This window comes from Vulpes lagopus, chromosome 8, assembly GCF_018345385.1.
Source record: "Vulpes lagopus strain Blue_001 chromosome 8, ASM1834538v1, whole genome shotgun sequence".
Taxonomy (NCBI): domain Eukaryota; kingdom Metazoa; phylum Chordata; class Mammalia; order Carnivora; family Canidae; genus Vulpes; species Vulpes lagopus.
Window position 1 is genome coordinate 634,058 of NC_054831.1, and position 27,076 is coordinate 661,133.

At 65.6% G+C, this 27,076-nt stretch overlaps 1 protein-coding gene across 1 annotated transcript in view; it reads right to left on the reverse strand.

Annotated features, from left to right (window-relative positions):
- The window catches only part of CROCC2 (ciliary rootlet coiled-coil, rootletin family member 2), a 65,922-nt gene that overhangs the window by 26,727 nt on the left and 12,119 nt on the right, over nucleotides 1–27,076 (reverse strand). The window contains 18 exon segments of the mRNA XM_041765927.1: nucleotides 73–242; nucleotides 610–737; nucleotides 3,786–3,979; nucleotides 9,654–9,890; nucleotides 10,252–10,398; nucleotides 10,551–10,697; nucleotides 11,100–11,244; nucleotides 12,815–12,951; nucleotides 13,087–13,275; nucleotides 13,546–13,642; nucleotides 14,862–15,089; nucleotides 15,172–15,245; nucleotides 16,206–16,211; nucleotides 18,868–19,045; nucleotides 20,227–20,333; nucleotides 22,121–22,269; nucleotides 22,573–22,575; nucleotides 23,197–23,371. Coding sequence (XP_041621861.1) covers nucleotides 73–242; nucleotides 610–737; nucleotides 3,786–3,979; nucleotides 9,654–9,890; nucleotides 10,252–10,398; nucleotides 10,551–10,697; nucleotides 11,100–11,244; nucleotides 12,815–12,951; nucleotides 13,087–13,275; nucleotides 13,546–13,642; nucleotides 14,862–15,089; nucleotides 15,172–15,245; nucleotides 16,206–16,211; nucleotides 18,868–19,045; nucleotides 20,227–20,333; nucleotides 22,121–22,269; nucleotides 22,573–22,575; nucleotides 23,197–23,371 — 2,511 coding nt within the window.

A 27,076-nucleotide genomic window follows, 5' to 3' on the forward strand; every position in this document is an offset into this window, starting at 1 on the left:
GTCTGCTGTTTCACGGGACACGGTGGGCTCCTGGGAGGTGCCCAGGCAGCCGGGGGCCCAACAGAAGCGGACCTTGTCCCTCTGGAGCCGTGCCAGGTCCTCGTGGTGGGCCAGCGCCTGGCTCTCCAGCGCCAGCTGCACCTCCCGCTCCTGCTGGGCCACTAGCCGCTGAAGCTGCCCCACGTCCCACTGGAGCTTCGTCTCCTGGACCTCCCAGGCACTTTTCAGCTGCTGCATTTCCACTGCGGAGTGACAGGCGCATCAGGGACTGGCCGCACGGCGCCGTGGTGGGAACCCTCACGAGCTCCCTGCGGAGGGCCGGCGCGCTGGAGGGACACCTGCTCCAAGGACGCTGCCAGAGCTGGCGGGGACAAGCGCCCCGGGCCCGCTGCAATGTCCCGAGTTGTCACCTTGTACTGCCCGTGGTCAGGCCCACCCACAGCCGGCTGGGCTCGACAGGGAGCACGGGGGCCAGGCAGGGGGCCACCACGCTCAGCCTGCGGCCACTGCCCAGCTTTGCGCCCGGGCCCAGCACCGGGAGCCTCCCTCCTTCGGGGCTGAGCTCCACGGGGCGGGGGGCGGGGGGGACGTGCAGCCCCCCGAGGGCACCTTGCAGGGTCTGCCGAGCCAGCCGCAGGCTCTGGGTCTCGCCCTCCAGCTGCTCACGCTCCGCCTGGAGCTGCCCCGACAGCCGCTGGGTGTCAAGCAGGGTGTTCTCCAGAGAGTCCCTCTCGGCCCTGCAGGGAGTCAGCAGACAGCGGCCGTCAGCCGGGCAGGCCTGCGGGGGGGACGGTGCGGGGCCCGTCCCTAGACGTGGGGCGCGGGCCGGCTCGCAAACCGGGAGATAAACGGAACATCTCATTCATTTTTTGATCTCAAAACCAAATCAGGCTCAGCACAAAATGACCTTTCGGGCGGATTAAGTTAAACGAAACAAACAACAGATAAACAACTCAGAACTATAAGAACAGTCGAGGGGCGCCTGGGCGGCTCCGTCGGTTAAGTGTCTGACTCTTGACTTCAGCTCAGGTCATGATCTCAGGGTCCTGAGACAGAGCCCCGGGTCGGGCCCATGCTGGGCGTGGAGCCTGCTTGAGACTCTCTCTCTCCCTCTGCCCCTCTCCCTCCCCTGCGCTCATGCACGCGAGCTCTCTCTCTTTCTCAAAAAAAAAAAATAGTTGGAAGAAAACACAAAGGGTATTATATGATCTTCTTAAGCAAGACACAAAAACCAAAAGCCAAAAATAAAGAGGCCAGCAATGTAAATACACTTAAAGACGAGGTGATGGTTGTGCAGGAAAGCTTGCATAAACCAACTGAAAAGACAGGGGACAGACTGGAAGAAAAAAATCTGCACTAGATGGACAAAGAGTTAATATCCACCATATGCAAAGAGCTCCTACCAATCAATGACAGAAAGTCAGCTGATCCTACAGAAAAACGAGAAAAATGACGGTTATTCACAAAGAGGACGTAAAGGGACAAAGCACATCCAGAGCTTGCCCAACCTGACTGACCCTAGGACAGTCGGTCACCACCACGAGCTCGAGGGACCCGGCATCAGAGCGACAGAACTTTACGTAATGGTCACATTCAACGTCGGCAAGGATGTGAGGACCATTTTCCTTGTGGAGCGGAGGCTGGGAAATTTCAAAATTTAAAGAGTGCTTAGAACGAGCCATTCCACTCCCAGACGCCGGTTCCTTGGAAACACACGTGCCCCGTGAGGCGTGTGCAAGGACGCCCACTGCAGCTCTAGGCAGCGCGTGCGCCGGGCTCGGCCTCGGGGCTGCTGAAGCGCAGAATGCTGGCAAGGGCGGCGCAGCCAGTGGGTTGTCACTGAGGACGAGGAAGCTCTCTTCTCTCCCCTCTTGCCTCCGAGAAGCAACGGCCGGAGCCGCCCGCCCGCGCCGTGATCCCGGGCGTGCAAACGGCCCTGCTGCCTGTGCGCACAGGCGCGTGTGCGCGGGGAGTCCTGGGTCGGCGCAACTCCCGCAGCTCCCAGCGGCCACTCCTCTCCGGAGGTCCGGGACGGAGGGGCTTGAAGCAGTCGTGCGAGGCCAGGCAAGCGGCCGCCAGTCACCAGGCGGCCAAGTGTTCGTGGGCCGGGCCCTGTGCTGGGTGATGCGGGGCGAAGGGGACAACGCCGAGCGTACCCCGCAAACACGTGCATGCTCGGGGGGCACACACAGGGCCCCACCCACGCGGACGGGCCAGGGAGGGCCTGGGCCGTGGGGACCCCTCAGCTCCCTGCCCCCCGCTGCCACCTTGTCAGGGGGTACGGCACACAGATGCCCTCTAGGGCTCCCTGATGCCCGCAGAGCCCGGAAACCTCACCACCTGGCATCTCCTCCCTGTCCTCGCCAGCACCCCATGTCCCTCCCAACCCCCCCATCTGCGTGACCCCCTCCCCGCTGCGGGGAACGCTCCCTCGAGTGCCTTGAACCCACCTCCTCCCAGGTCCCGGCCCGGTGCCCCCAGAGAAGCAGGGAGCTGCAGCAGGACTTCCTGCACCTGGCGCGTGTCAGCACGCCCCGGGAGCTATTAGAGCTCAGGCCCCCGGCCCCAGCGAGCCAGCCGGAGAGACACACACGTGTGTGCGAGGGGCCGTGTGCGCCAGGCGTGCGTGCGTTCAGGGCAGGGACTTGTGGCCAGAAGCTCAGGCTGGTCACCGTGAAGGGCTGTTTCAGGAGCACGTGGCTCTGTGTGGGCCACAGGCCTGCTGTGCGCAGAGGCCCCGGGCCCAGCCGTCAGGGCTGCGGCTGGAGGGAGGATCCTGGGCTGTGGAGGCCCCGGCCGGCCTCGCCCGGGATCCGGGTACCGCTGGGGCCGGGAGGGGGCGGCAGGCAGGGACCCCCTGCTCCAATCTCTCCGCCAGCTTTCATTTGCAAAAGAGGTTTGTCTGCGAGGAGGTTTAAGGACCTGGGACTCGAAGGGTTCTCGTGACCCAGATTCTGGAATTTCAGGAGAAAATCTTTTCTATAAAAATACTTGGGTGTTCCCAAGGGAGCCCGCAAGTTTGGTGGCAGGAAGGTACCGAGGCCGCGGGATGAGCTCAGCTCACTGGGCAACGGCCACAGGCACCCCCTGTTCTCTCCCCAAGTGCCTATTTCGTGTCCTCAGAAGTGGCACCTGATGGTCTTTGAAGCTCATCCTGCCCCTGCCCTCGACCTCCTGGTTCCCCGGGGCTGGCACCGCCCCTGGCTTCGGGGATGGACCTGACCCCAGCCTGTCAACCTGAGCCCAGCAACTCCCGGGATTGGTTCAGGGACATCAAGTGGCTCAGGTTGGGGGCTTTGTGGGGAGAAGGGCTGTCTGCTGAAGGAGGGAGCCTGGAGTGGGCACCACCCCTCTCGCCGTGAGCCTACCTGGGAACAGAACCCCCTGAGTTAAGCAGCACTGAGCAGGGAGAGGCAGGATTCCCACAGCACTGTGGGAGCACCTGGATCCAGCCTGGCCTGAAGCCATGTGTACCCTGAACTTCTTAGATCCATGAGCAAGACATTCCAGGTCTTCCTTCTGCTGGTCCGAACTAGGTTTCTGATTCCCTGCTGTCTGGCCAGCGTGGCCACCTTGCTCAGGAGGCCCATCCCCGGGGTCTCACCAGATTCACTCCTAGATGCTCCTCCTACCCGGGCTCTGTGTTTGCCCCTCACTCCCAGCCTCTCTCCCACGTGGACAGAATTGCTCTGCTGTTGCTGAGTGAGTGCCCACCCCCTGCCGCACTCCAGGCTCTTCAGGGCGGAGGCCACGTGGACACGACCTGCTGGTGGGGCCCTGGGTACCTGAGGTCAGCTGCCTCCGCAGCTGTGAGCTGGACCTGCCTCTCCAGGGCCGCCTGTTTGGCCAGCAGCTGGGTCCGCTCCTCAGACAAAGCCTCCTTCTCCTGCAGGGCCCTCTGCAGAGTGTCCATCTGGGCCTCCTGGTCCTGCAGGCTCTGGGCCAGCTGCTCCTCCAGCGCCTGTTTCTTGCATGTGACCTACGGGAGGGGGACGAGACAGTCTGGCAGAGAGTGGGAGGGTGAGGGGCGCTCAAGAGAAAAGAAGCAACTTTGTGCAGAGGGCGTGGGGGACGAGACGGGGAGGAGAGTGGGCAGGAGACTGCTGGGGCTTCAGAGGTGCACGTGGGTGTTTTCACAGCAGAGGGGCCCCCGCTCCTGTAGCTGCGATGGGGAAGCTGAGCATTCCCAGGGAAGAGCCCACTGCTGACCCAGATGGTGACCTGGGCTGGGCCACGGGTGTCCAGGGGGCAAGAAACATCACCCAGCGATGGCAGGAGGGGGCAGAGGACCAGGCGCCGCAGACAAACACTTCCATCAAGAGCACCACACGAGTGTGGCCAGAACCTAGCACAGGGGTCTGTACAAGGCCTCAGGGAGCTGCCAGGGCGGGGGGACTGGGGAGCCGAGACCTTAGAGGCACCACCTGGCATCTCTTCTCTCCTCAGAATTTGCTGATTTAGACATTTTGGCCGAGAAACTGAGAAGCCCAGACAGTGGCTATGGCCTCAGGGGAGCAAAAACTCAAGTTCAGAGCCTTCATGACAGAGGAGCCCTAAATAGCATCCCGGCTTTTAGTGGCAATCCCCGCAGGGCTTCACCCAGTAGTGGCGCCGACCTGGGAATAGATCATCCCTCAGGAAAGCTGAAGCTCAGACTTCAATCACTCCAACCAGAGACTAGGGGGTCGTTTCCCTTCACTGCCTGCCAGAACCAAAGGTGAGTCTTCTCTGGAAGAAGAATAGCGTCATCAAGATCCTCACGTCGTTTCTACGACTTTTCACCTATATTTGGCATTTAGTCAACATTACCAGGTGTATCAGGAGATAGGATCATATGGCAAAAACAAAACAAAACAAAACCCCACAGGTAAGAACATAAAACAAAAACCGATGCCTCCCTGCCCTCTTGAATACTCAGATATTGGAGTTCGCAGACAGAGTTTAAAGTAGCTGTGATAAGATAAATAAATAAATAAATAAATAAATAAATAAATAAATAAATAAATAAAGTAGCTGTGATTCAATGTTCAAGAAGATGGATGGCAAGATACAGAATTTCACAAGAGCACTAGAAACTAGATATAAACAGTATAATTTTAAAATACAATAACCAAAAAGGTTCAATGCCAGCTTAGACAGAAGAGAGAGGACTACCAGTCTGGAAGTTCAGCAGAAGATTGTATCCAGACTGAATCATGAAGAGAAAAAAAGGATGAAAAATACTGAAGAGAGTGTAACACACGGGACAAGGCAAACAGGTCCAACACGTGTACAATGGAAGTTGCAGGAGGAGAGCAGAGGGAATACTTGAACGGATACTGCACAAGAATGCCCCAGTCCAGTAAAATCCATCGAGCCACAGATTTAAAAGGAGCCATAATCATCCAGGGGGATATACATGAAGAAAACATCACGGACACAGAGCACAGTAATGTTTCTGAATACCGGAGATAGAGAAATACAAATTTTAAAATCAGACAGAAAAACACACGTTAGCTTAAAATGAGCAACAATAGGAATGACATTTGATTTCCAAACAGCAACAAGGAAAGTCAGAAGATGGTGGGATGGATTCATCAAAATGCTGAAGGCAAATACTGTCCATCCTAGTCTCCTATAACGTATAAAAGTATCTTCAAACATCGAGACCAGTACTTTCTGCTTCTGATGATGGTGAAAGTTTGTTGGAGACCAACCCTCCCACCTGGAGCAGCTAGAAAATCTATGCAGCACACCTGCAACATCACAATCGTATGAGGGCCTAGGAGGTGCCACATGGCCAAGACCCAAGGAGACGTGGACCTAATCGAGCCCGACACCTGGCCACAGGTTTTCCTTGCAGTATCTGCCAGCCCTGAAGTAGCACAAGGCCCAGAGCCTTTGCAGCAAGGATAAGGCCTGGGAACTTGACTGATGAGACTAGGGAGGCTTAACCTGGAGTTCAAAGCCACCAAAGCAGCTGGTGTTTGAGAGGTGAGACATCAGAGGGGAGGGAGACTCAGATTCTGTATTTTTTTTTTTTTAATAATTCCCAAGCAGTATAGGGGTGAGGGACTCTGAATCTGAATGAGAAGTGGCAGCTGAGAGAACTGAGAAAACAAAACCTGGTGGTGGAGCTTGCCGGAAGGTAGAGGGCCTGGTCTACACCCGACTCATCCAGTGAGGGGCCCGGGGGAGCGGTGTTGCACCCCGGCGCACACCAGAAATAGGCCGCTCTTCATGAGGGATTGAAACCCACTTACAAACCAGTGTGAGCCCAGACTGGATACAGGCGATCTGGCCCTGCTCTGATTTCCCCAAATCAAAAGCCAATTCCCTCTGGAAAAAGTTGATATCATTCAGAGGCTCAAATGATCTCTATAAAAACATAAAGTCTTATTCAACAAAATTATTACCCATATCAAGAAGCAAGCCCAATGACTGAAAACCAAGATATAAAAGACAATAGAAAGGGACCTGTTAGAGGCTGCAGATGTTGGGAGTTATCAGACAAAGACTTGAAAAAGATTACAATTAACATACTGTGAAGATAAAGAATTTCACCAGATAACTGAAGTGTGTGTGTGCGCGCGCGTAGTTAAAGTGACCATTTAAAACAAAAATATTAATAACATATTGTAGGGTTTATTTATTTATTAAAGATTTTATTCATTTATTCCTGAGAGACACACAGAGAGAGGCAGAGACCCAGGCAGAGGGAGAAGCAGGCTCCATGCAGGGAGCCTGACGTGGGACTTGATCCCGGGACTCCGGGATCATGCACTGGACTGAAGGTGGCGCCAAACCCCTGAGCCACCTGGGCTGCCACTATTGTAGGGTTTATAACAGCACATGTAGAAGTAAAATATATAGCAACAAGAGCACAAAGGATGGGAGAGATAAATGTGACATACTATTGTGAAGGTCTTAAATTGTTTTTGAAGTAACATGAAATTATTTGAATATAAACTATGCATATAATAATTTCAGAATAATTACTAAAACAATAAGCAAAATAAGTACAGCTTAGAAATACCATTAGAAAACATAAAATAGCAAAAAAAAAAATAAAGAAAAAAGAAAACGTAAAATGGAATACTACATAAATATGAAAATAACCCAAAATAAGTCCAGAAATGAGGAAGGTAAAAATGTGTTTATAATGACACAAATAGAAAAAAGTTACCAAGACAGTAGAATAAAACCAAGCCTATCAATGGTTACACTAAATGTAAATGGTACAAACACTGTAATCAACAAGTCGAAACTGTCCAGAGTGAATATAAAAGCAAGACCCAGGGCACCTGGGAGGCTCAGCGGTTGAGCATCTCCCTTTGGCCCAAGGCATGACCCCGGGGTCCTGGGATTGAGTTCCACATTGGGCTCCTGCAGGGAGCCTGCTTCTCCTTCTGCCTGTGCCTCTGCCTCTCTCTCTCTGGGTCCTTCATGAGTAAATAAATAAATTCTTAAAAAAAGCAAGACCCAAGCATATGCTTTTTATGAGAAACACACTTTAAATATACAGACAGAGATGAATCAGAAGTAAATTTCTTGAAGGGTATACAAAGAAAACAGCATGAGAAAGTTGGTGTGGCTCTATCAACTCCACAAAAAGTAGAAATCAAGGAAAAGAGTGTCAGGGGAGATAAGAGGGGACATTTCATAGTGATGGAGAGTCAGTGCATCACGAAGACATAAAATACTAAACGTGTATGCGCCTAATAACAAGAATTCAAACTATGAGGCAAGAATAAACAGGACTACAATTTGAAATGGATAATTCTGCAATCACAGATAGTTTAATGCCCTTCTAGCATGAATTGTTAGAGCAAGTAGACAACAACAACCAGCCAAGTAAAACAAATAAGACAAACTAACAAACAAAAAACAGTGAGGACATGGAATATTTGAACAATATTTGACGTAATTGATATTTATTGACCCTGCATCCACCAGTATCACTGTGCTGGCTCTTCTCACACGAGCATGGGATGCTCAGCAAGACTGGCTGGGCCAAAAACATGCCTCAGTACCTTTAGAGCCATTCAAGTAGCATGGAGCATGTTTTTTCTTTTTTCTTCTTTTATTCTTAAATATTTTATTTATTTATTTGAGAGAGAAAGTGATAGCCAGAGAGAGAGAGAGAGAGAGTACAAGCAGGGAGGAGAGGAGGAAGTAGGCTACTTGCTGAGCAGGAGCTCCATGTGGGGCTCGATCCCAGGACCCCAAGATCGTGATCTGAGCTGAAGGCAGACGCTTAACTGACTGAGCCCCCCGGATGCCCCTACACTATGTTTTCTGACCTCAATGGAATTATATAAGAAATGGGTGACAAGTAGGTACTTGGAAAATCCGTGTGTGGGATCCCTGGGTGGCTCAGCGGTTTAGCACCTGCCTCTGGCCCAGGGTGTGATAATCAAGTATGAGCAAGACAGCTACACGGAGAACAAACCACAGCTGAGAGACGTGAGTAAAGAGAAACGCCACATCCTCACGAGCGGACACCTCAAGGCGCCCAGGCCTCTGGATTCCACCTACAACGTCAACACGATCCCAACTGAGTAGGTTCTGACAGCTTTTCGGGGAGGACAGAAACTCACGAGCTGATCCCGCAGGGTACACGGAAATGTGGGATATTTCCAACAGTCAAAACCATTTTAAAAAGAAGAATAAGGTCAGAGAACTCGTGCTCCTTAATTTCAAGGCTGAGCAAGAAGCGTGGTAACCAAGACAGTGTGGTTTGGGGGAAAGAATGAGCAGATGGATTTGCACAGACCGACAATCTGGCCCGTGCTCATCTCTGCGCGTATATGTTCAATTCGCTTTCAACGAGTCGCTGAGTTGACTCAAGGGAGAAAGGACCGTCTTTAAAAATCAGTGCGGGGAGGGACGCCCGGGTGGCTCAGCGGTTGAGCATATGCCTGCGGCCCAGGCCGTGACCCTGGAGACCCGGGATCGAGTCCCACATCGGGCTCCCTGCATGGAGCCTGCTTCTCCCTCTGCCTGCGTCTCTGCCTCTCTCTGTGTCTCTCATGAATAAATAAATAAATAATCTTTAAAAAAGCAGAGAACATAGAGGAAAGTCACCAACGTGAATAAACCATTCTAAGTACATCCGTCTGACGAAGCACTTGTGGTCAAGGTGTGTGCAGAATTCCTACACGCCCACGACCAAACCACAAAAAAAAAAAAAAAAAGGGCAAAAGATTTGAACAGACACTTGACAAGAAAAGAAGGTCCACAAATTTCCGGTGTGCTCAAGATCGTTTGTGATCCAGGAAAGGCGGAGGAAAACCACAGCGGGATGTGGCCGCACACACAGAGCAGCTAAAAAGCAAAAGTGGATGATGTCGAGTGTCGACAAGGCCGAGGAGCAGCTGCAAGGCCCCGTCCGGGCGGCTGCCGGTGGGATAAATACTGCGATCTCTCCGGAAAATCGCTGGGCGGTTTCTTACTAAGCTCCACGGCCACCTCCCAAACGGCCGCCTCCCTGCACATTCGTGCGTCTTGGTCACCGATGTCTGTGGCCGTCTGGCGCATCACAACCCAAAGTGGACGGAACCCAAACGTGCAGCAGCAGGGACACGGGGGAGCCAGTGTGGTTTATCCGTACACGGACCGTTACTGGGCCGTCAAGCCCCAGCTCTTGCCGCCTGCCCACCCCCGACTCCCACCCATGACGCCGAGACTCCAACTCCGCGGCTCCGTCCACCAGGAGCTCTGCCCCGGGGGAGCCAGCGCGTGGCCCAGGGGACCGGCCCCGTCTCCTCCGCGCTGGCCACGCCGTGCACGCAATGGTCACTGCTCACGGAAACGCGCGCTGGCTCCCGAGTGCGAGTCACCTTGCGGTGAAAGGAGGAGGAAGACGACGGCCGGGACGGATGGGCCAGCGCGGGACAGAGTGGAGGGCGCTGCGCGGAGTCCCAAGGCGCACAGGGCCCGTGGGCCGCGAATGGAGGCAAGCCAAGCGCTGCAGTGCCCTGCCCCGCGGAGTCGGCCCCCCAGAAGGCCACCCCCCCCCCAGATGGAGCACGCAGGGAGGAGGGAGCCTGGTGGCGGAGGAGACAGTGAAGCCCCCGACCCCAAGTGTGTGCCAGTCATGGGCGGGGCCTTGGGTCCCCTGGGGACGCTGGGGACAGCCCCAGGGACCCTGCCTACCCCCCAGTCCTACCCTCCCCTCACCGGCGGGACCTCCAATGGTGACCCGCGACCTTCCGCACCCACAGAGGCGGGGCAGCCCCGCTGGGGCAGCAGGAGCCCTCCACACCTCACCTGGCCCACCTGCTGCTGGAGGCGGGCCGCCTGCCCCTGCACCTGCTCCAGCTGCTGCTCCGCCCGCGCCAGCCGCTCCCGCGCGCCCGCCTGCTCCTGCTCCAGCGCCTTCTGCTGCTCCCGCAGCCGGTCCCGCTCCTGCTCCAGCTGCTGGGAGGGGGAGGGGTCTGCACCTAGGCTCCCCCCCACCCCGCCCCGTCCCTCGGGCTGACCCCCTGCCCGGCCTCCTCCTGCCACACCTGCTCTCCGTGTAGGATTGGAGGAGATGGAGAGGTGGGAGGTGAGGGGCCCAACCTCACCTGCAGGACCAGGTGGCTCAGGTGGCTTCTGTCCTCAGCCAGGCCCTCCGTCAGCGCAGCCATCCTGGCCAGGGAGTCCCTCTGCTCCACTCCCTCTGACTTCAGCCGGGTCACGAGCAGTTCCAGGTCAGTGTTGCTGGACTCGGCCTAGGGTGGGGAGGCAGGGCGGCCGTCACCCCCATGGGGGACACCAGAGGGACGCCGGGGGACACTCGGCTTCCTGCAGGCCAGAGCTGGGAGGGAGTGAGCCCCGCGTTGTGGAGGTGTGCAAGCTGACGCTCTGGGCGGGGCAGGGTGGGGAGGCCTCTGAGGGGGACGGCGGCCCCCTGGGCACCCAGGCTGCGGCCCAGAGGGGTGACAGGGTACCAAGGGAGCCGGCGCAGAGAAGCAGCGGTGGCTAGCAGCCGGGATGGTGGGGGACGGGCCAGGGCCTGCAGCTGGGGCCCCAGGAGGCCGCCAGTGGTGCTGGGAAATCTGGATGGACTGAGGGCCCCGGGGGTGAGCGAACAGGCGAGCGGGGACGGGGGCACAGCGGGCGCGGAGCGGTACCCGGGCCAGGGCCCTGCGCAGACCCTCCCTCTCGCTCTCCACAATGTCTGTCTGCAGCTGGGCCGAGTGCAGCGCCTCCTGGGCGGACACCAGCTCCCTCCTGAGCCCCGAGACCTTCTCCTCCAGCTGCTCCAGGCGCCCCGGACTGAGGTGCAGAAACCAGAGGGGAAGGGGTGCGGTTAGCTTGGGGCAAGCCGGGGGCCGCGGGGCGGGGGGCCCGGGGAGCCCGGGGAGCCCGGGGAGCCCGGGGGAGTGTGGGTGGCCCTGCAGGGAGGTTCCTGTGTCCACCTCTGCCCCTGTGGGGGGCAGGCCGTGGGCGGGGTGACGGGGACCCTGTGCTGCCCTCAGGAGCCTGGCGACCAGCCCCGTGCCCGGCCTGCAGCCCTCCCCTCTGCTGCGCCCATAGCAGGCCGCCCCCCTGCAGCTCTGCGTTCTCCAGCGCGGCCGCCTTCCTCCTCATCTCCTCCACCGCCGGCTCCAGGGCCCTTTTCTCTCTGGGAGCAGGGGAGGCGGAGGTTGGGGAGCCCCGGGACCGGGTCACGCCCCGGGTGGGCTTGAACCTCGGCCTGGGCGGGAGCGCGGGAAGGCAGGCAGTGTGCGGGCCAGGCGCCCGTGGGTGTGCACCCGGGGAGGCACCCAGCCTCCGGGCCCAGGCATGCCCCTCTCGAGGCTTCCACGAGCCCCCAGGGCGCTCAAAGTCGGGCTCCCCCGCTGCGCCCTCTGCTCGGCCGGCCCTCTGCCCCCCGCCGGCCAAGCGCATGGTCCCCGCAGGACAGTCTGACGGGCGGACCCTCCTCCCTGGCACCGTCCCCACCTCCGCATCTGCTTGTCCCGCGGGCCTGGTCCCGACTGGCGGCGCAGGCCCTGGAGAGCTGCCAGCTGCCCCAGCCGGGAATCCGAGCCTTGGCTGCGCCCTCAGGCCCCGGCCCTTGAAGCACCAAATCCTGGAGCCTCCGTCTCCCAAACGCCCCTGGGTCCCCCGCCCCCACCCCCGTGAGGGGCCCACCCAGACCTGCCCACCTGTCCCCGGAGCCACGGCTTGCCCCCCAGCAGCCACACCGGCCCCCCAAGCCAGGGCTGCCCCAGTAGGAGCCCCAGCCGCGCCCCACGCCAGCCTGAGCCCTGCTCCCGTCCCTCCCTGGGTGCCTCTTGGGGCGGGCGTGGGACTCATGTCACCCCCAACGTCCTGTCTCTGCACCAAGGCGCCGTCAGGTCACCCCGAGAAGGCACCTCCCCAAGGGAGCCGTAGTCCCCACCCCCGGGGTGATGAGGGGAAGTGGCCTCCTGTCCGTCTCCTGGCCCCTCACTCAGCACCGAGCAGGGGAGCTTCAGGTCCCACCGCCACCGGCCTTGGGGCAGCAGCATGTGCAGGAAGCATCCAGAAGGCCTCCTGGCCGCCTGCACCTCAGGCCATGGGATCCACAGCCCCCAGGAGGGCTCTCAGGCCGCCCATGGATGTGGCCAGAAGGGCGTTTGGGGGACTTTGGGGCCGTTCCTGAAGGATGGCGGGAGGAGTCCCGGGAGTTGGGGGCCGGGGGCAGGGCGCATGCTCAGCCGGGGCTTTGGGGGGCTGCATCCTGGGCGGCGGCAGCCAGGTGGGCCCAGGGGGGCAGGGCCTCGGAGCAGGCGGGTCGCCGCGGGGCTGGGGGCAGGGGGCCCGGGCACGTGGCCTCGCCAGGAGCCGCTCTGTCCTCTGCCCTGCGCGCCCCGGTCACCTCCGCAGGAGCTCGCCGCACGCCGGGCACTGCTGTGCCTCCCGGGCCTGCGCCTGCAGCTCCTGCCGGTCCCTGGACAGCTGCTCCCGGAGCCGGGCGGCCCGCGCCTCCGCCGACTCCAGCTGCAGGCGCAGCTCCTGGGGGGGGAGCGGCGGCGGGGGGGTGGCGGCGTGAGCCCCAATGGCCTGGGCGGGCCTTGATGGGACCCCACTCCTCCCGCAGCCCCGGGACCCGCCCGGCTTTGCCTCCTGCCCTGGGCCGTGGCCGCCCACCTGCTCCCGCCACCGCCGCCGCTCGATGGCCGCCTGCACGGCCTGCAGGGCCGCCTCCGGGGTGTCCGGGGAGCGCGCCGGGGGTGGGGACGCAGAGCACGCGGGCCTCCTCAGCTGGCGCCCGGCCTCCTCGGCCTCGGTGCTGCCGCTCGTCGCCAGCAGCGGGCCCCCCGCGTCTGCCTGGGCCACCTACGGGGTGCAGAGAGGACGGGGCGGAGGGGCACGAGCTCAGGACCTTCCAGATCCTGGCAGGTGCCTGCGGTCCCACAGGAAGCCCCAGGCGGCCGCACCTCTGCGATTCTCCTCAACACGCGCCGCAGGGACGCAGCTTCCTCCTCCAGGACGCCCGCCGCCCTCTGGCCTCCACCGCGCGGGGACTCCTGTGGCCACAGCAGGGCCTCAGCGGGCAGGGCAGGCGGCCGCCCCCCACCCCGCGCCCACCCAGTGCCCGCCCCGCACCCAGGCCTGGAGGTCCGCCCTGAGGGAAGCGATGGTGCTCTCGTGCTTGGAGCTCTGCTCCGTGAGCTTCTCCACCAGCAGCGTCTGCTCCGAGAGCCTGGAGGGCGGTCGGGGGCGTCAGCAGAGAACAGCCCAGCGCTGCCCGCTCCCGGCCCCCGCGGCGCGGCTCAGTGGACCTCAGCCCCGTCCGACCAGACGCCTCTCTCCCGCTCTAGGACCTTCGGTGGTCCCCACGGCCTCGGGAGCAGAGTCCAGTGCCCCAGGCCCACCCCGACCCCAACTCCGCTCTCCAGCGTCACGGCCTGAGGCTCCCGGAGGCTCCACGCCCGTCCTCCGGGCCCTCAGCCCAGCTGCGTCCTCCGCCGGGACCACCTCCGCCACCAAGTGATGTCATCGTCCCTCTCCTTCTCAAAGACCCCGGGGCATCTGGGTCTCCTGTGCTGTGGTTCCAGCATCTTCCGCGCAGGCCCGGGAAGCTGCCCCTGCATCTGGCACCCCTGGGCCCGCCTGCCTCGCCCCTTTGGGGAGGTGACCGCATCCAGCTCCTGCCCAGAACCAGGACTCACCCGCCTGGTCTCCCTGCTGGGGCGGGAGGCACCTGTGTGGCCCTCCGCAACCGCCTCCCCCCCCCCCGCCCCCCGTGTTGGGGTCTGTTTGACTCAAGTGGCCCCCGAGGGCAGGGCGGCCTTCTTCCCCGCAGCCTGGCAGGTGCCTGTGGCCAGGCGATCCTCGCCCCTTGGAGCTGCGCCCGGGGGCAGCAGGCTCAGCCTTCCCTGGGGAGCTGTCTCCCCGCTGCCCGCGGAAGCTGCCCTCACGTCTGAGCCACGGACACGTCCTCTGCGTCCAGGACCTCGCATGCTCGCTCCGAGGCTCGCAGGCCCCAGGAGGGCCCCGGTCTCAGCTGCACCCAGCGTAGACCTGGGCCCCCACCTGCCTCAGCCTCTCAAGTGGTCAGCCTCCAAGCGGGCGCCCACTGCGGCAGGGACGTGCTGCGAGGCCGGGAATTCCACTTCTGGGACCGGCCACGAGGACACGGGCCATGCCCGCCTGCCGCAGCTGAGACCCTCAAGGTTTGGGCGCCCTCGCCTGGCCTCCGGGATTGGTTCGGGCCGCGTGAGCCTGCCACGTTGGGGACCGTCCTGTGCCGCCAGGGGCACCGTCACGAGGGTGAGCGGCAGCACGGAGGCCCCCGGTACAGCTGCACGCGGGGCCCGTGCGTGTCTGGGAACCGTGGCCGCTGGGAGCGGGGAGGGGCTGGGAGGCGCCCGGCCCTCGTCCTCCCTCCCTCCCGCCCACCCGCTGGCTGCCGCACCCACCTGGCCCGGAGCGCCACCTTCTCGGCGTCCCAGCGGCCCTGCAGCTGGAGCATCTCCCGCACCTTGTCCCGGAGCTGCCGCTCCAGCCGCGCAGCCTGCAGGGCCTGCTGCTCCGGGGCGCCGGGCTCGCCGCGGGCCGACAGCCGCAGGTGGCAGTCGAGGCTGAGGCAGGCTGTGCGCAGGCGCCGGGCCGTCCTGGCCGCCTCCGCTCGCATGTCCGCGAGCCCCCTGGGAGGCGAGTCAGCACCGCCACTGAGCCTCAGGCCCCATCCAGGCGCCCGTCTCCCCCACACGGGTCCCCGGCCGTCACCTGTCCGTGGCTGCGCGCAGTTCGGCCAGCTGTGCCCGGAGCGCGGTCGCCTGTCTCCACAGAAGGAGGAGGTCCTGGGCCCCCCCGTCGCGGGGGCGCTGGCTCTGAAAGCAAGAGGCTGGAGTCCGCCTCGGGCCAGGGAGGCGGCTGGAGCCCTGGGACCCCGCGCACCCGCCCCTCAACGCCCTCTTCCAGGTGGGCGCCCCCGGCAGGGAGCAGACCCAGCACCCCGGGGGCCCTGCTTCCTGGGGGCAGCGCCCCCCGCCCCCAACGACCTGGGGAGGCGACCGCATCCAGCTCCTGCCCGGAACCAGGACTCACCCGCCTGGTCTCCCTGCTGGGGCGGGAGGCACCTGTGCGGCCCTCCACAACCGCCTGCCCCCCACCCCCCCTGCAGCACAGGGGACAGGCTTTGCGCCCTCCCAGCTCTTCCTCTGGGGGAGCCCCTGGTGTGTCCGGTGGGGCCGGGTCCTCACAGGTGCCAGGGACCCGGCCTGTAGCCCTTGGAGCGCATGGAGGGGAAGGTGGGGAAGCCGCCCTCCAAGACAGGCGACAGGCGGGGCGTGGAGGGCGGCGGGAAGGGCCAGCGCTGGCCGCCGTACAGGGACCGGGCTGAAGCCCAGGGCTCCCGGGTCTCCACCCCCGTCCCGGGCCCTGCACTGGCTGCGTCCCAAGTGCGGACCTCCGTGCCCCCCGGGGGCTCAGTGCGGGCCCCGGGTGGCCCCGTACCTACCCCTCTGCCCTCCCGGCCCACTCCGGGCGCCTCTCTGATGCCGCTGCCGACGGAGGCCCTCACGTCCCCCCGCTCCTCCTCCTCCACGAAGCCTTTGCCGAGCCCCTGGGTCCTGACCCGCATCTGAGGTCCCGGCACTGAGCCCATGTGTGTAGGCGATGCCCCTCTGTCGGGCCTCACTGTGCCCCGGCCCGCAGGGTGATCCTCCAGGAGCAGGGATTAGACCTGCGCACGCCTGGGCCGCCCTGCCCAACAACCGCCATGAACTGCGGAAGATTCCAGACCAGACGACTTCCGGGACTCGAGGCTGACGCACCAGGGGGCGCTCCGGCCTGGACGCCGGGGTGAGGGACTCCAGAGGGACGCAGGCAGCCTGTTGCCAAACCGAGCAACGGGAACATGGTCTCCTGGACCGCGGGGGTCAGGGGACAGCGAGGAAAGCCTGGGGCCCGTCCAGACGGCGCGTCTGCCCACACTCGCGAGCGAGATCTCGGAGCTGCCGTCCAAGGGGGGCCGTCCAGGTGAGTGAGCGGACACACGCGCCCACACGGGCATGCGCACATGCGCAGCCCTGCCTGCAGGGCAGTGTAAGAGGGAACCTCCGAGGTGGCCCCTCCAGTTCAACGGCGAAACCTAATCCCTACTGGACGGGGTGTGGAGGTGGGTGTCAGGCTCCACCCTGGTGATGGGCTTAGCGCCCTTATGAGGGTGCCCGCGAGCCCCCTCGCCCATCGGCCGCCTGCGGCTGTAGTTCCAAGATGCTGTCCGGGCTGGGAGGCCGCCCTGGCCCCGCGCTGAGTGGTCGCGCGCCTTGATCCTGCGCTTCCCGCCTCCAGAACCGTGAGCAGCTAACGTTAGCGGAACACAAGCCCCGTCTGCGGGGTTCTGACAGCAGCCTCCTCCCTGGGGACGTAGGGCCACAAGGCCGCCTGTACGCAGTTTTCAGCCTGAATTCACATCACCTGGGTGGCTTGAAAAAAAAAATGCTCAGGCTGGAAACGTACTCCAATGTGGCCCCAAAGACGGTCAGAGCCGCCCCTGTGCACCTGCCGAAGCAAAGGAAAATCCTTTCTGAAAGAGACCCCATCCCTTCCGGGTTTCAAAGAACGAGCACCCAAGTTGCAAGAAAAATAAACCTCTCTTGGTTTAAAATTCAAGACAAATCACTGACGACACAAGGGAATGGGGCACCGCGGTCAAGAGCCAGCACAAACAGCACCATCGGACCTCAGACAACGCGAGACGTCACGACATCCGGCACAGCGGGGGACGTGGCCGTTTCTAAGATGCGTCAGCAAGCAACGAGACGCGTGCACGTCCGGGGTAAGAGCCGGATACTCGGGGAGGCCTCAGCCACAGTCCTTAAACACGAAAGACCCGATACTTGGGATCTTAGCCAAAGCGGGTGGGTTTAACAGCGCGGACACCAGAGGCGGACGTGCTGACCAGGCAGGTGCGCTGGGAGCCGTGCTCTAGAATACGGCCCGGGTGACAAAGGGAGGACGGACGTCCCGGCGCAGAAGCCCGAGGGCGTCCTCAGAGCAGCAGGCCTGCGCGGGGCCGGAGAGCTCGGGGACGTGAGGCCTACCCTCGAAGGTCGCCAAGGCACAGCGTCCCGCTGAATCCGAAGCAGGATAAAGAGAAGGAAATCTGCACAGAGACGCGTCCCAGGGGAACTGCGGGACCGCGAGGCAGGAGCGGGGATCCTGAAGCCGCCGGGTGGGAGGCCGGACTACCTCAGAGGCCCTGGGTGCCCGCTTCTCGCAGCGGCGGGGGGGCCAGAGCATAGGGAGAGCCTTTCAGGGACCGAAAGGGAGCACCTGCCGACCAGTGAGACCTCCTTTCAAGGCCAAGGGGGCAATAGAGACCCTGGACGAACCACCGCCAGGCTGAACTCGGGACCTGCCCCCCAGGGCGTCCAGGTCCCCCCAGGTCACAAGCAGAGGCGAGGGCGGCAGGGATGCGGGGCCGCCTCTAACCTGCCCCTGCCTGGCCACCACCTGCGATGATGACCACGGGCCTCTGCAGGACGCGGGCAAGGGCAGGACCCTCCGTCTGGAGGCCACGCAGCAGGAGGCCCCCAGCCTCCGACGGAACCGCAGCCGCAGGGGCCTGGCACAGGGGTCAAGGCCTCCCGCACAGCAGCCACGCCCCAGGCCCGTGGGGGCCCAGCCGGCTGGCCTGACGCTGGGTGGGAGGTGCCGCGGCGGCCCCTTGAGGCAGGCTCGCCTGGGGGGCGTGTGGCAGGGTCTGCCCGAGGCCCCGGGCACACTGGCCCACCACGGCCCCGCTTTCACCCGAAGCACCATTCTCAGGTGGTGTCGGGGCGCATCCCGCCAGGGGCACCTGCAGAGGACCGTGGGGAGGCAGCAATACCTGCCCCGCGAGGGCCGCTGCAGCCGCGGAGGCCGGCCCTGCCCCAGGTCGCCGCCCTTCCAGGGGCCCCCATCCAAGGACGGGTCGGAGCAGACGGGGACGCCTCGCTCACTCAGTGGCCACGAGCGTGGTGGCGGGACAACCTGGAGCAGGCGGGGCAGGGAGCGGGGCATCGTCCGTCTCAAGCATCCCCCCAGCTCACAGCAGGTCTTGTCCCCAGTGACCGCCCCCCGAGGCCAAGGCCTGGGATCAGAACACTGTGACCTGGGTAGGCCGGGGGGGGGGCGGAGGTGGTGGTGCCTGGAGCAACGTGTGTCCCCGGAGTCTGACCAGGGCCCGGCCTCCGGGGGCCTGCTGCTGTCTCAGGCGCGGGGCCCTGCGCGGGTCTGGTCCCGCCTGCCGTTCCTCGAGGGAGGGTCTCCCTCCCCAGTGGCCCCCCACCCCCGCAGGCTGCTGGGCCCAGCTGGATGGGGAGCCCGGCGTGGCCGGAGGTCAGCGGCCTTGCCCCCCAGGAGGGACCGCCGCAGAGCCACTTGAGCCTCCCGGCCCCCCGCCGACCCCCCCGCCACGAGCCGCCGCGGGCCAACGCGGGCAAGCACCTGTGTCCCGGTCCCGCGCTGCGCCTCCCTCAGCTCCAGCTGGCTCCGGAGGTGGAGCACGCCGTCCGCCGTCCTGGCCAGCTCCTCGGCCAGCCCGTCGTTGGCCCTCCTCAGGTGCTCCAGCTGTTGCCGCAGCAGGCTGTTCACCTGCGCCAGTCCAGAGCTCCTGGGCGGCACACAGCACCGCGGCCTGGCCCTGGGGGCTTCTCCCTGGACGCCCCTCGGAGCCGAGCCCGGAGCTTCCCCGGCCCGGCTGGTCCCGCTCAGCCGTGAGGGCCCCAGGGGGCACTGACCGCCTGCAACGGGCCCCCCACGGCTCCCCAAACTGGGCCCGGTACCCGAGGAGCCCCGGTGCCCTGCTCCTCCCATGCTGAGCCTTCCTGGCCGTGCCCCTCACGCGTGGCCGGCTCCGGCCCAGGCGCCAGGTGGGGGGCCCGAGACACCGGACGGGCAGCGCTGGGAGCTGAGGGGCGCCTGCGGAGGGAGTGCCCGCGGCGGAGGGGGTCGGGCGTGCCCTCGGGGGGGGCAGCCCCCTGCGACCACGGGGTCCTCTCCCCAGGGAGCCTCCCTCCCAGCAGGGACCTGCTCCGCTCCTCTTTGCAACCTGGGCATCGCCTCCTCCTGGGTTACGACCCCCCCCCCCCCCCGGGCTGTTTGTGAAAACCGGTTTTCCGAATGCTCGTCAGCACTTTGCTGCTTTTCCGGAGTCCCCGAGGATGAAGCAAGTAACGGGAAGTGCTCCGCCAACGCGCCAACCTCCCCCAGGTCTGGACGCAGCCGAGCTCAGGGGCTCAGCGCCTCCTGGCTGCCCTCCCTGCAGTGTGGACGCGTGCCCTTCCCTCCCAGGGACGGCGCCCGGAGCCCGGGGCCCAGGGGCTCCTTCTGGAGAGCTGGGGGCACCACTGGGCGTGTTCAGGCGTGACCCACGCCTGCCAGTGGTGGCAGACGAGGCCCTGACCGGGAAATCAGGGTGGCCTGAAGCCAGAGGGAGGCGAGGCCAGCGCATGAACGAGAATGGGGTCGAGGGCAGCACCCGTGGGCACCCCAGGACTGGCTGCGCCTCCGAGGCCCACGGTCGGCCCAGGGGACCCGCCTGCAGCACCGGCCAGGGCACCCACGGGCGTCGGGGTGGAGGGCAGGGCAGGTGAGACCCTCAGACCCGCGGGACCTGCAGCCCCCTCAGCCCCCGGGTGGTCCCCGTCCCCGCCCTGCTCTGCCCACTTCTTCCCCTGCCTCTGAGGCCCCCGGCCAACCCTGCCTTACAGGCAAGTTGGGAGGAGGCCCCGGGCGAGGGCGTCTGCTGCCTCTGGGGGTGCGGCCGAGCTCTCTGCAGCCGCCCACACTCACCTCTGCTCGGCGGCCTCCAAACGGCCCAGGGCCTCCTCCAGGTCCACGCTGTGCTCCAGCTCCGACCTCCGCAACCGGGCCTCGGTGGTCTCCAGACGGGCCTGCAGCTGGAGAGGATGGTGGCCCACTAGCCAGCCGCCCCAGGGCCCGCCAGGGCCCCCGCACACCAAGGGGCAGCGGCCAGGCCTTCACGCGCTGACCCCGCGCCCCGTGCCTGGCTGGCTGCGGAGGGGCCCCCGGGCCGGCTCACCAGGACAGAGCAGGCCTGGGGTCGCCCCGCCGAGTGAGAGTGAGCGTGGGCTCCCACCCCTCCCGCTGCCCCCCAGTTCCCCTCCGGCAGGTGGGCTTCTGCCCGGGGCAGGCCTGGGGGCGGGGGGGGGGGTCATGGAGCTGCACCAGGCCTGCCTCAGGGCCGTGTCCTTCCTCCCCGCCTCCCTGCTGGAGCCTGAGAGGTGGGCAGCCTGGAGCTCCAGGAGGACGGGAGGTGCTGGGCGGCCCCCAGACCTGCACCCCGGAGCACCTGGGGGTGTCTGGGAGGGGAACTCGGCCCAGCTGGCGGGGGGTGGGGCTGGGACGCGGGAGGTCAGGAGAGCCTGCGGGCCCGAGGATGGAGACAGCCAAGGCCAGGGCAGGTGCCGGGGTGCCCACCCAGTGGACGTGCCGCACAGAGGTCACCCCCTCCCGGCCATCTGCTCGGGGGTCATGGGGGAGGCCTGCCCCTTCCGGCGCCTGCACGGGGTGGGGGGTGGGGGATGCCCTCAGGAGCTGGACATGCGCGCCGGGCTGCGGGGTCTGGGAGTTCAGTTCTGACTCATGAGGCTTACTAATGTGTCCGCAGGATTTCTGGCTTCTATTCCCGCCGCGGGTTCCCAACATCTCCCCACCCTGTGCTAGGAAGGCCCCCCACCCCCACGACTGGGCCAAGGCCGCAGACAGCCCGGGCCGGCGGGCGGGTGCCCCCTGGGTTCCTGGCCCTGATGGGGCCGAGGACGCCCCTCGTCGTGGTGCTGCCCCGAGGGGCTCGCCAGGGTGGGGGCAGTAGGGAGAGCAGGCGTTAGGTCTGGGGGCCACTGGTGCCACCTCTCCCGGAAGCCCCGGACATCCCGGGGAACAGGGGGCAGCCTGGGGCCCTTGGGCCTGGGCGCTGGTCACGGTCGTGCTGCAGTGAGGGCCGCCCCTGGTTCTGCCTCGGCCGCAGCGCGGGCAGCTCAGCCCCAGGCCAGCGTGTCCTCACCTGGCATGGGGGCAGCGGCTCTGCCTCGGAGGGCACGGAGGGCTCCGGGGACAGCGGGGCCGGGTGGGCCAGATGCCACAGGGATGCGGGCACCCCACCCTGGGGCCGGGCATCCCGGGCTCTGGCCTGGCAGGTGTCCTTGCCTTTCTGCCTCGGTGTCCCCATCTGTACAATAGGACCCCCCCTCCCCGCCTCCACACTTCATAGCCACATGGCCTGTTGCTGTGGCTGGAGGCGTTGGGAGTACCCAGGGGACCAAAGATCGAGGACCCGGGGTCACAGCTATCCTCTGAAGTCACAGCCGGCCTGGCTGTCAGGGAAAGGTGGAGGCGGGGGCGGAGCCGAGGGCCGGGGCCGGTTCCTGGGTGGACCCCAAAGGTGGGGCGCTGGGGCTGAGGGCTCGGGGCTCACCAGGCTGCCCCAGCAAGCCCCCGGCAGCCAGGACACAAGGCAGTGCTCCGGCTGGGCTGGGAGACCGGGGCCTTCGTCGTGGGGGGCCTGGACACCCGTCCTGCGCGCACCCTCCCGCCTCCAGCCTGGCTGGGGATTCAGCTGCGCGGAGGCTGAGGGGACCGTCAGGCTGCGTCCTCAGTGCCACCGTCTGACCCCCGGCCTCCCAGGGCCGCCCTTCTGCTGGCCCCGTGCCCCGGGCACCCTTACCCGCTCGCTGGCCGTGTGGCACCTGCTGGCCAGCTCGTCGTGCTCAGCGCCTGCCTGGGCCAGCAGGCTCTCCAGCCGGCACAGCTCCTGCTGCAGGAGCTCGTTCTCCTCCTGCAGGCGGGCCGAGGCGGCCAGCGGCTCCCGCACCCCTGCAGGGGGAGCGCCAGGGTCAGCCCGCACCGCCTGGGCCATCGCGCCCTGTCCCCACGGCGGGACGCGGGCAGGTCCCTGGGCTCCTTCTGCGGTCGGCCCCGACCTTCTGGGAGCGTCCCTGACCCGACCCGGGAGACCCTGGTGTGGGGTCCTGGACGTCATGCTCCAGGCCTCCCTCCCGCTCCCGGGGCCCTACGTCTCGTCCACATCCTTGACGACACAGCCCCAAAGCAGTTAGAGTGGAGGGCAGGCGAGAGGCCTGGACACGGGGACCCCCGGCCCCCACTAGGCACCGAGACCTGCTGATGCAGGGTAACCGGTCTCATCTGAGCTGCTTTCCTGAGCGCACGGCGGGCTTTCCTCCCCCTTCACACGTGCCCGGAGAGCGACAGGTCCCTCGGGAGGCCACAGACCCTTATTCTGCATGGGGGGCTCGGGACCCGCACAGGCAGTCACGGGCACAGCGGGGGCCCCGTGGCCGAGCGGCTGGGTGGCCCTGCTGCAGGGACCCAGGGGGCCTGCGTGCTGCGGTCAGAGGCCCGGGCGGGGTGGGGGGCCCTGCTCAGGGTCTGCACTTCCTCAGCGTCGCCCTTCGGGATTTTCACTCCTCTAACGGAAAATAAATACGGAGGATTCGAGACGGTCACCAATGTGTCCCACACACGAATGCCGCACTGGACAGTCCTTGCGGCCTGGTGGGAAGCATGCTGCAGGGAGGGATGTGTGACCCCCGGGGGGACCCCGTGGGAGGGCGTGGTTCTGGGCCCGTCACCCTGCAAGATGACAGGCCAGGAGGGGCCAGCCGCCCGAGGGGGATGCTGCAGGGGTGGGGGGTGGAGACCACTGAGGCTCGACTGCAGCTGCTGGCTCTGGGGTTCCCCTGGTGCCCACCCCCCCCGTTGTCACCCGCCACCTCCCGTCACCTTGGTGTGGCTCGTCCCCCAGGCTGCCGGCCACGATCTCGCGGATTCGGGCGGGCACAGGAGTGGGTGAAGCCCGGCAGCCTTCCCCGCGAACGGTCAGCGCCCGATCCTCCCTGCTGGCCGTGGGGCTCAAGACGGTGTCCTCCAGCCTCTGCAAAACAGCCATCCAGAGACACTGGGGGGTGGCAGCCGCCCAGAGCTCATGGGCCTAGTGGGGGCTGCATGCCCCCCTGCCGCAGCCAAGGGCCCCGAGAGGACTGCCTGAGGCTGTCGCCCAACGCTGCCTGGGGTCTGTGCCTGTAGAGTGGGATGGCACCCTGGGAGCTCTGCGGGGGCCGGGCTGGGTGTTCACGGGGGGCCTGTCCAGGGGCACCGGGGGGTGGTGCCCTTGCTCTGCTCCACGGGACCACCCGCAGCACAGTCTCCCCACTCTCCCGGTGGGGCTGCTGGGGGGGATTGGCAACTTGCAGGGACCTAGGCCCACCCAGGCACCTCCCTTTAGGACGTGGCCGGGTGCTGGGGCCTTCATCCTGCCCAGCAGCGAGGGCATGAGAGGACGGGCAGGACCCAAGGGAGGGGCTGTGGGAGGATGGCGAGGGCAGCCCGCCCTCCTGGCCAGGCCAGAGCAGGGCCTGGCAGCGGCCGGGAAGCCCCAGGGGCCCAATACCCGGACACCGGACACCGGTGTTGGGAGGCCCTGGGGATTCGGTGCGCCACAAGGCGGGCAGAGCTGGGGGAGGGCGGGGGCGCCCTCCAGACCCCGGCCGGGGCAGGGCCCTTCTGCTGGGTGTAACTGTGGTGCCGGCTAGGGCAAGGACCCTGGGGCCTGTGGAGCGGCGCTTCAGTCCGCGCGTGAGAGGGCTTGGGGTGACAGGGTCACCGATGCTTCCCTGGGGTCCTGGAGACAGCCTCTCCGGGGCTGCAAACCGGGTTCTCCTATCACGGTCCGCCAGTCTCAAACCTCTGAAATCCATCACCGTGTGGTCAGACTCCCCCTGCCTGTGGAGGGTCTACCCCCCGGGGCACCCCAAGCCCCCTCCCAGCCCAGGATCCTGCCAAGTGACCCCTGAGCAGCCTCCTGTCCCCTCCCTCCTCTGATTTTCTCTCAGCTCTCCCTGGAGGGCCCTGCACCTGGCTGTGGCCCTCGGCCCTGGCTGGGGGGGCACTGGCCTCCTGGGTGTGCCCCTGCTGTGCCCACCCCACTGCCTGCACCCTCTATGTTCCCTCTTCCCGAGACCCCAGCCTGGCGTCCCCTGCACACGCTGTCCCCAATTCTCCCTGGACACGAGGCATGCTCCACGCGGACCTGACAGCCGGGGGTCACCCCCAGACCTGGGCTCCGCGTGGCACCCGCTAAGGCCGCACTCGGATCCCCGCAGCAGCCCAGTTGCTGGACGTCCGCTGAGCAGACACCTGGGCTGACTTCCGCTGCCCCCTGGTGTGGAACCTGGTCCTGGCCCACCCGGGACCTGGCCCTTCACAGGCTGGAGCCCGACTTGGCACCAGGATGTTTGAATTTGAGAAAGCGGGGGGGGGGGGGGGCCTCTGGGAGGCGCCTTCACCCAGCACCCCCAGGTGACCCCCCGGGGTTACTGGGGTGGGAGCAGCCTGCCTGGGGGGAGGGGAGCCCGTGCCCCCTAGCTCTCTGGGCCCAGCGAGCCGGATGCCAAGACCATCAGCCTCCTCTCCTGTCCCCCCCCAAGAAGGGCAGCCCGAGGGGGGCGGGGGCCATCGTTCACCTCCACCCAGACTCACACGAGGGGAAACTGAGGCTCAGCCGGGTAGGCCAGGCCCGCGCAGGAGCAATGAACCGCCTCGGCCCGGCCGCACCGACTCTGCCCCGGCGCTCCCCCCGCTCCGGCTCCCTCGGGCATCCCAGGCGCCACCCGCTAACGGGAAGGGCAGCAGCGGCATAAACTTGACTCATTCCTAACATTTACAGAGGGTCACTCATTAGCCGAGACGTCCCAGGAGGCGCTGGGGGCGTAATGGGTTCCAGCTGTGGCCGGGTGCCTGCGATGGGCCGGGGCCCAGCTGGAGCCGAGGGGGCGGCGGGGGGGGCACGGGGGGGGGGGGGGAGAGGCCTGGGGCCGGGGCAGGGGCAGGGTGGGGAGGGAGGGGCAGGAGGGGCAGGCCCGGGAGGGGAGGGGGAGGGGGAGAGGCCTAGGGCAGGGGCAGGGTGGGGAGGGAGGGGCAGGAGGGGCAGGCCCGGGAGGGGAGGGGGACGAGGAGAGGCCTGGGGCAGGGGCAGGGTGGGGAGGGAGGGGCAGGAGGGGCAGGCCCGGGAGGGGAGGGGGAGGGGGAGAGGCCTAGGGCAGGGGCAGGGTGGGGAGGGAGGGGCAGGAGGGGCAGGCCCGGGAGGGGAGGGGGACGAGGAGAGGCCTGGGGCAGGGGCAGGGTGGGGAGGGAGGGGCAGGAGGGGCAGGCCCGGGAGGGGAGGGGGACGAGGGAGAGGCCTGGGGCAGGGGCAGGGTGGGGAGGGCGGGGTCAGGAGCGGCAGGCCCGGGAGGGGAGGGGCAGGGGCGGGAGGGGGAGAAGGAGAGGCCTGGGGCAGGAGCGGGACGGGGAGGGCGGGGTCAGGAGGGGCAGGTCCCGGAGGGGAGTGGCAGGGGCCAGGAGGGGAGGGGGAGAGGCCTGGGGCGGGGGCGGGGCCTGGATGGGGGGGCCGAGCCGAGAGGAAGGGCGGGGCTGAGCTGGATGGGGCGGGGCCGAGCCGGGAGGGGCGGGGCTTGGAAGGGCGGGGCCGAGCCGGAAGGGGCGGGGCCTGGAAGGGCGGGGCCGAGCCGGGAGGGGAGGGGCTTGGAAGGGCGGGGCCGAGCCGGGAGGGGCGGGGCTTGGAAGGGCGGGGCCGAGCATGGAGGGGCGGGAGGGGCGGGGCCGAGCCGGGAGGGGCGGGGCCTGGAAGGGCGGGGCCGAGCCGAGAGGAAGGGCGGGGCCGAGCCGGGAGGGGCGGGGCTTGGAAGGGCGGGGCCGAGCCGGGAGGGGCGGGGCCGAGCCGGGAGGGGCGGGGCCTGGAAGGGCGGGGCCGAGCCGGGAGGGGCGGGGCCGAGCCGGGAGGGGCGGGGCCAGGAGCGGCGGGTGTGGGTCGGGGCGCACCGGGGAGCGGAGCGTGGCCCGCGCAGGCCGGGGTGCCGGGAGGAGGCTCGGGCTGGGGTCCCGTCCTGCCACGACCTGGGCGCCGCCTGCCCGGGGCCTCCTGGGTGAGGTGGGAGGGGGCATCCCAGAGCCCCGGCCGCGGCCTTGCAGGTCCGAGCCCACTCACGGGGCGATCCCAGCCTGCCCTTGCGGCGACCCCCAGTGGCTCCCCAGGACGTGCGGGCGGCCGGGCCGGGGCCGGGGAGGCAGCCTGCGACGGGCGCCGAGGATGGGCCTAGGGGAGCCTGGCGCCTAGGCATGGAGGGGGAGGAGGATGCGGCTGCCCGCACCCTTGGGTGGCCCCGGTCCCGTGAGCCCAGTGGCAGCCCCCGAGCCAAGCTCGCACGGTGCCGCCGTGTGTGGCTGCTGGTGGCCCCGCAGGGCGCGCCCCCGGGGATCGCTTAGCACACTTGTTGCACACTTGTCCCGAGAGGGCAGGTTTCCCCTGCACCCATGGGTGACGAGACTCACCCAGGCTCCGGTGCTCAGGAGAGGCACAACCCACGCGCCCGTGGGCCCCCGCGCCTCCCTCCCCAGGGCACGCTGACCTCAGGTGCCCTCCCCGGTGAGGCAGGCACTTCCCGGAGCCCAGGCAGGTGGCAGGGGACAGAGAGCCCGGCCCCCGCCTCTGGCCTCTGCGCCCAGCCTCCTGCATCCTCCGCGGAGGCCAGCTGCTGCCAGGAGCGGGCACAGCTCGGAGAACACATCCGAGGCCTGGGCCGCAGCCAAGTCCGGCTACCGGACG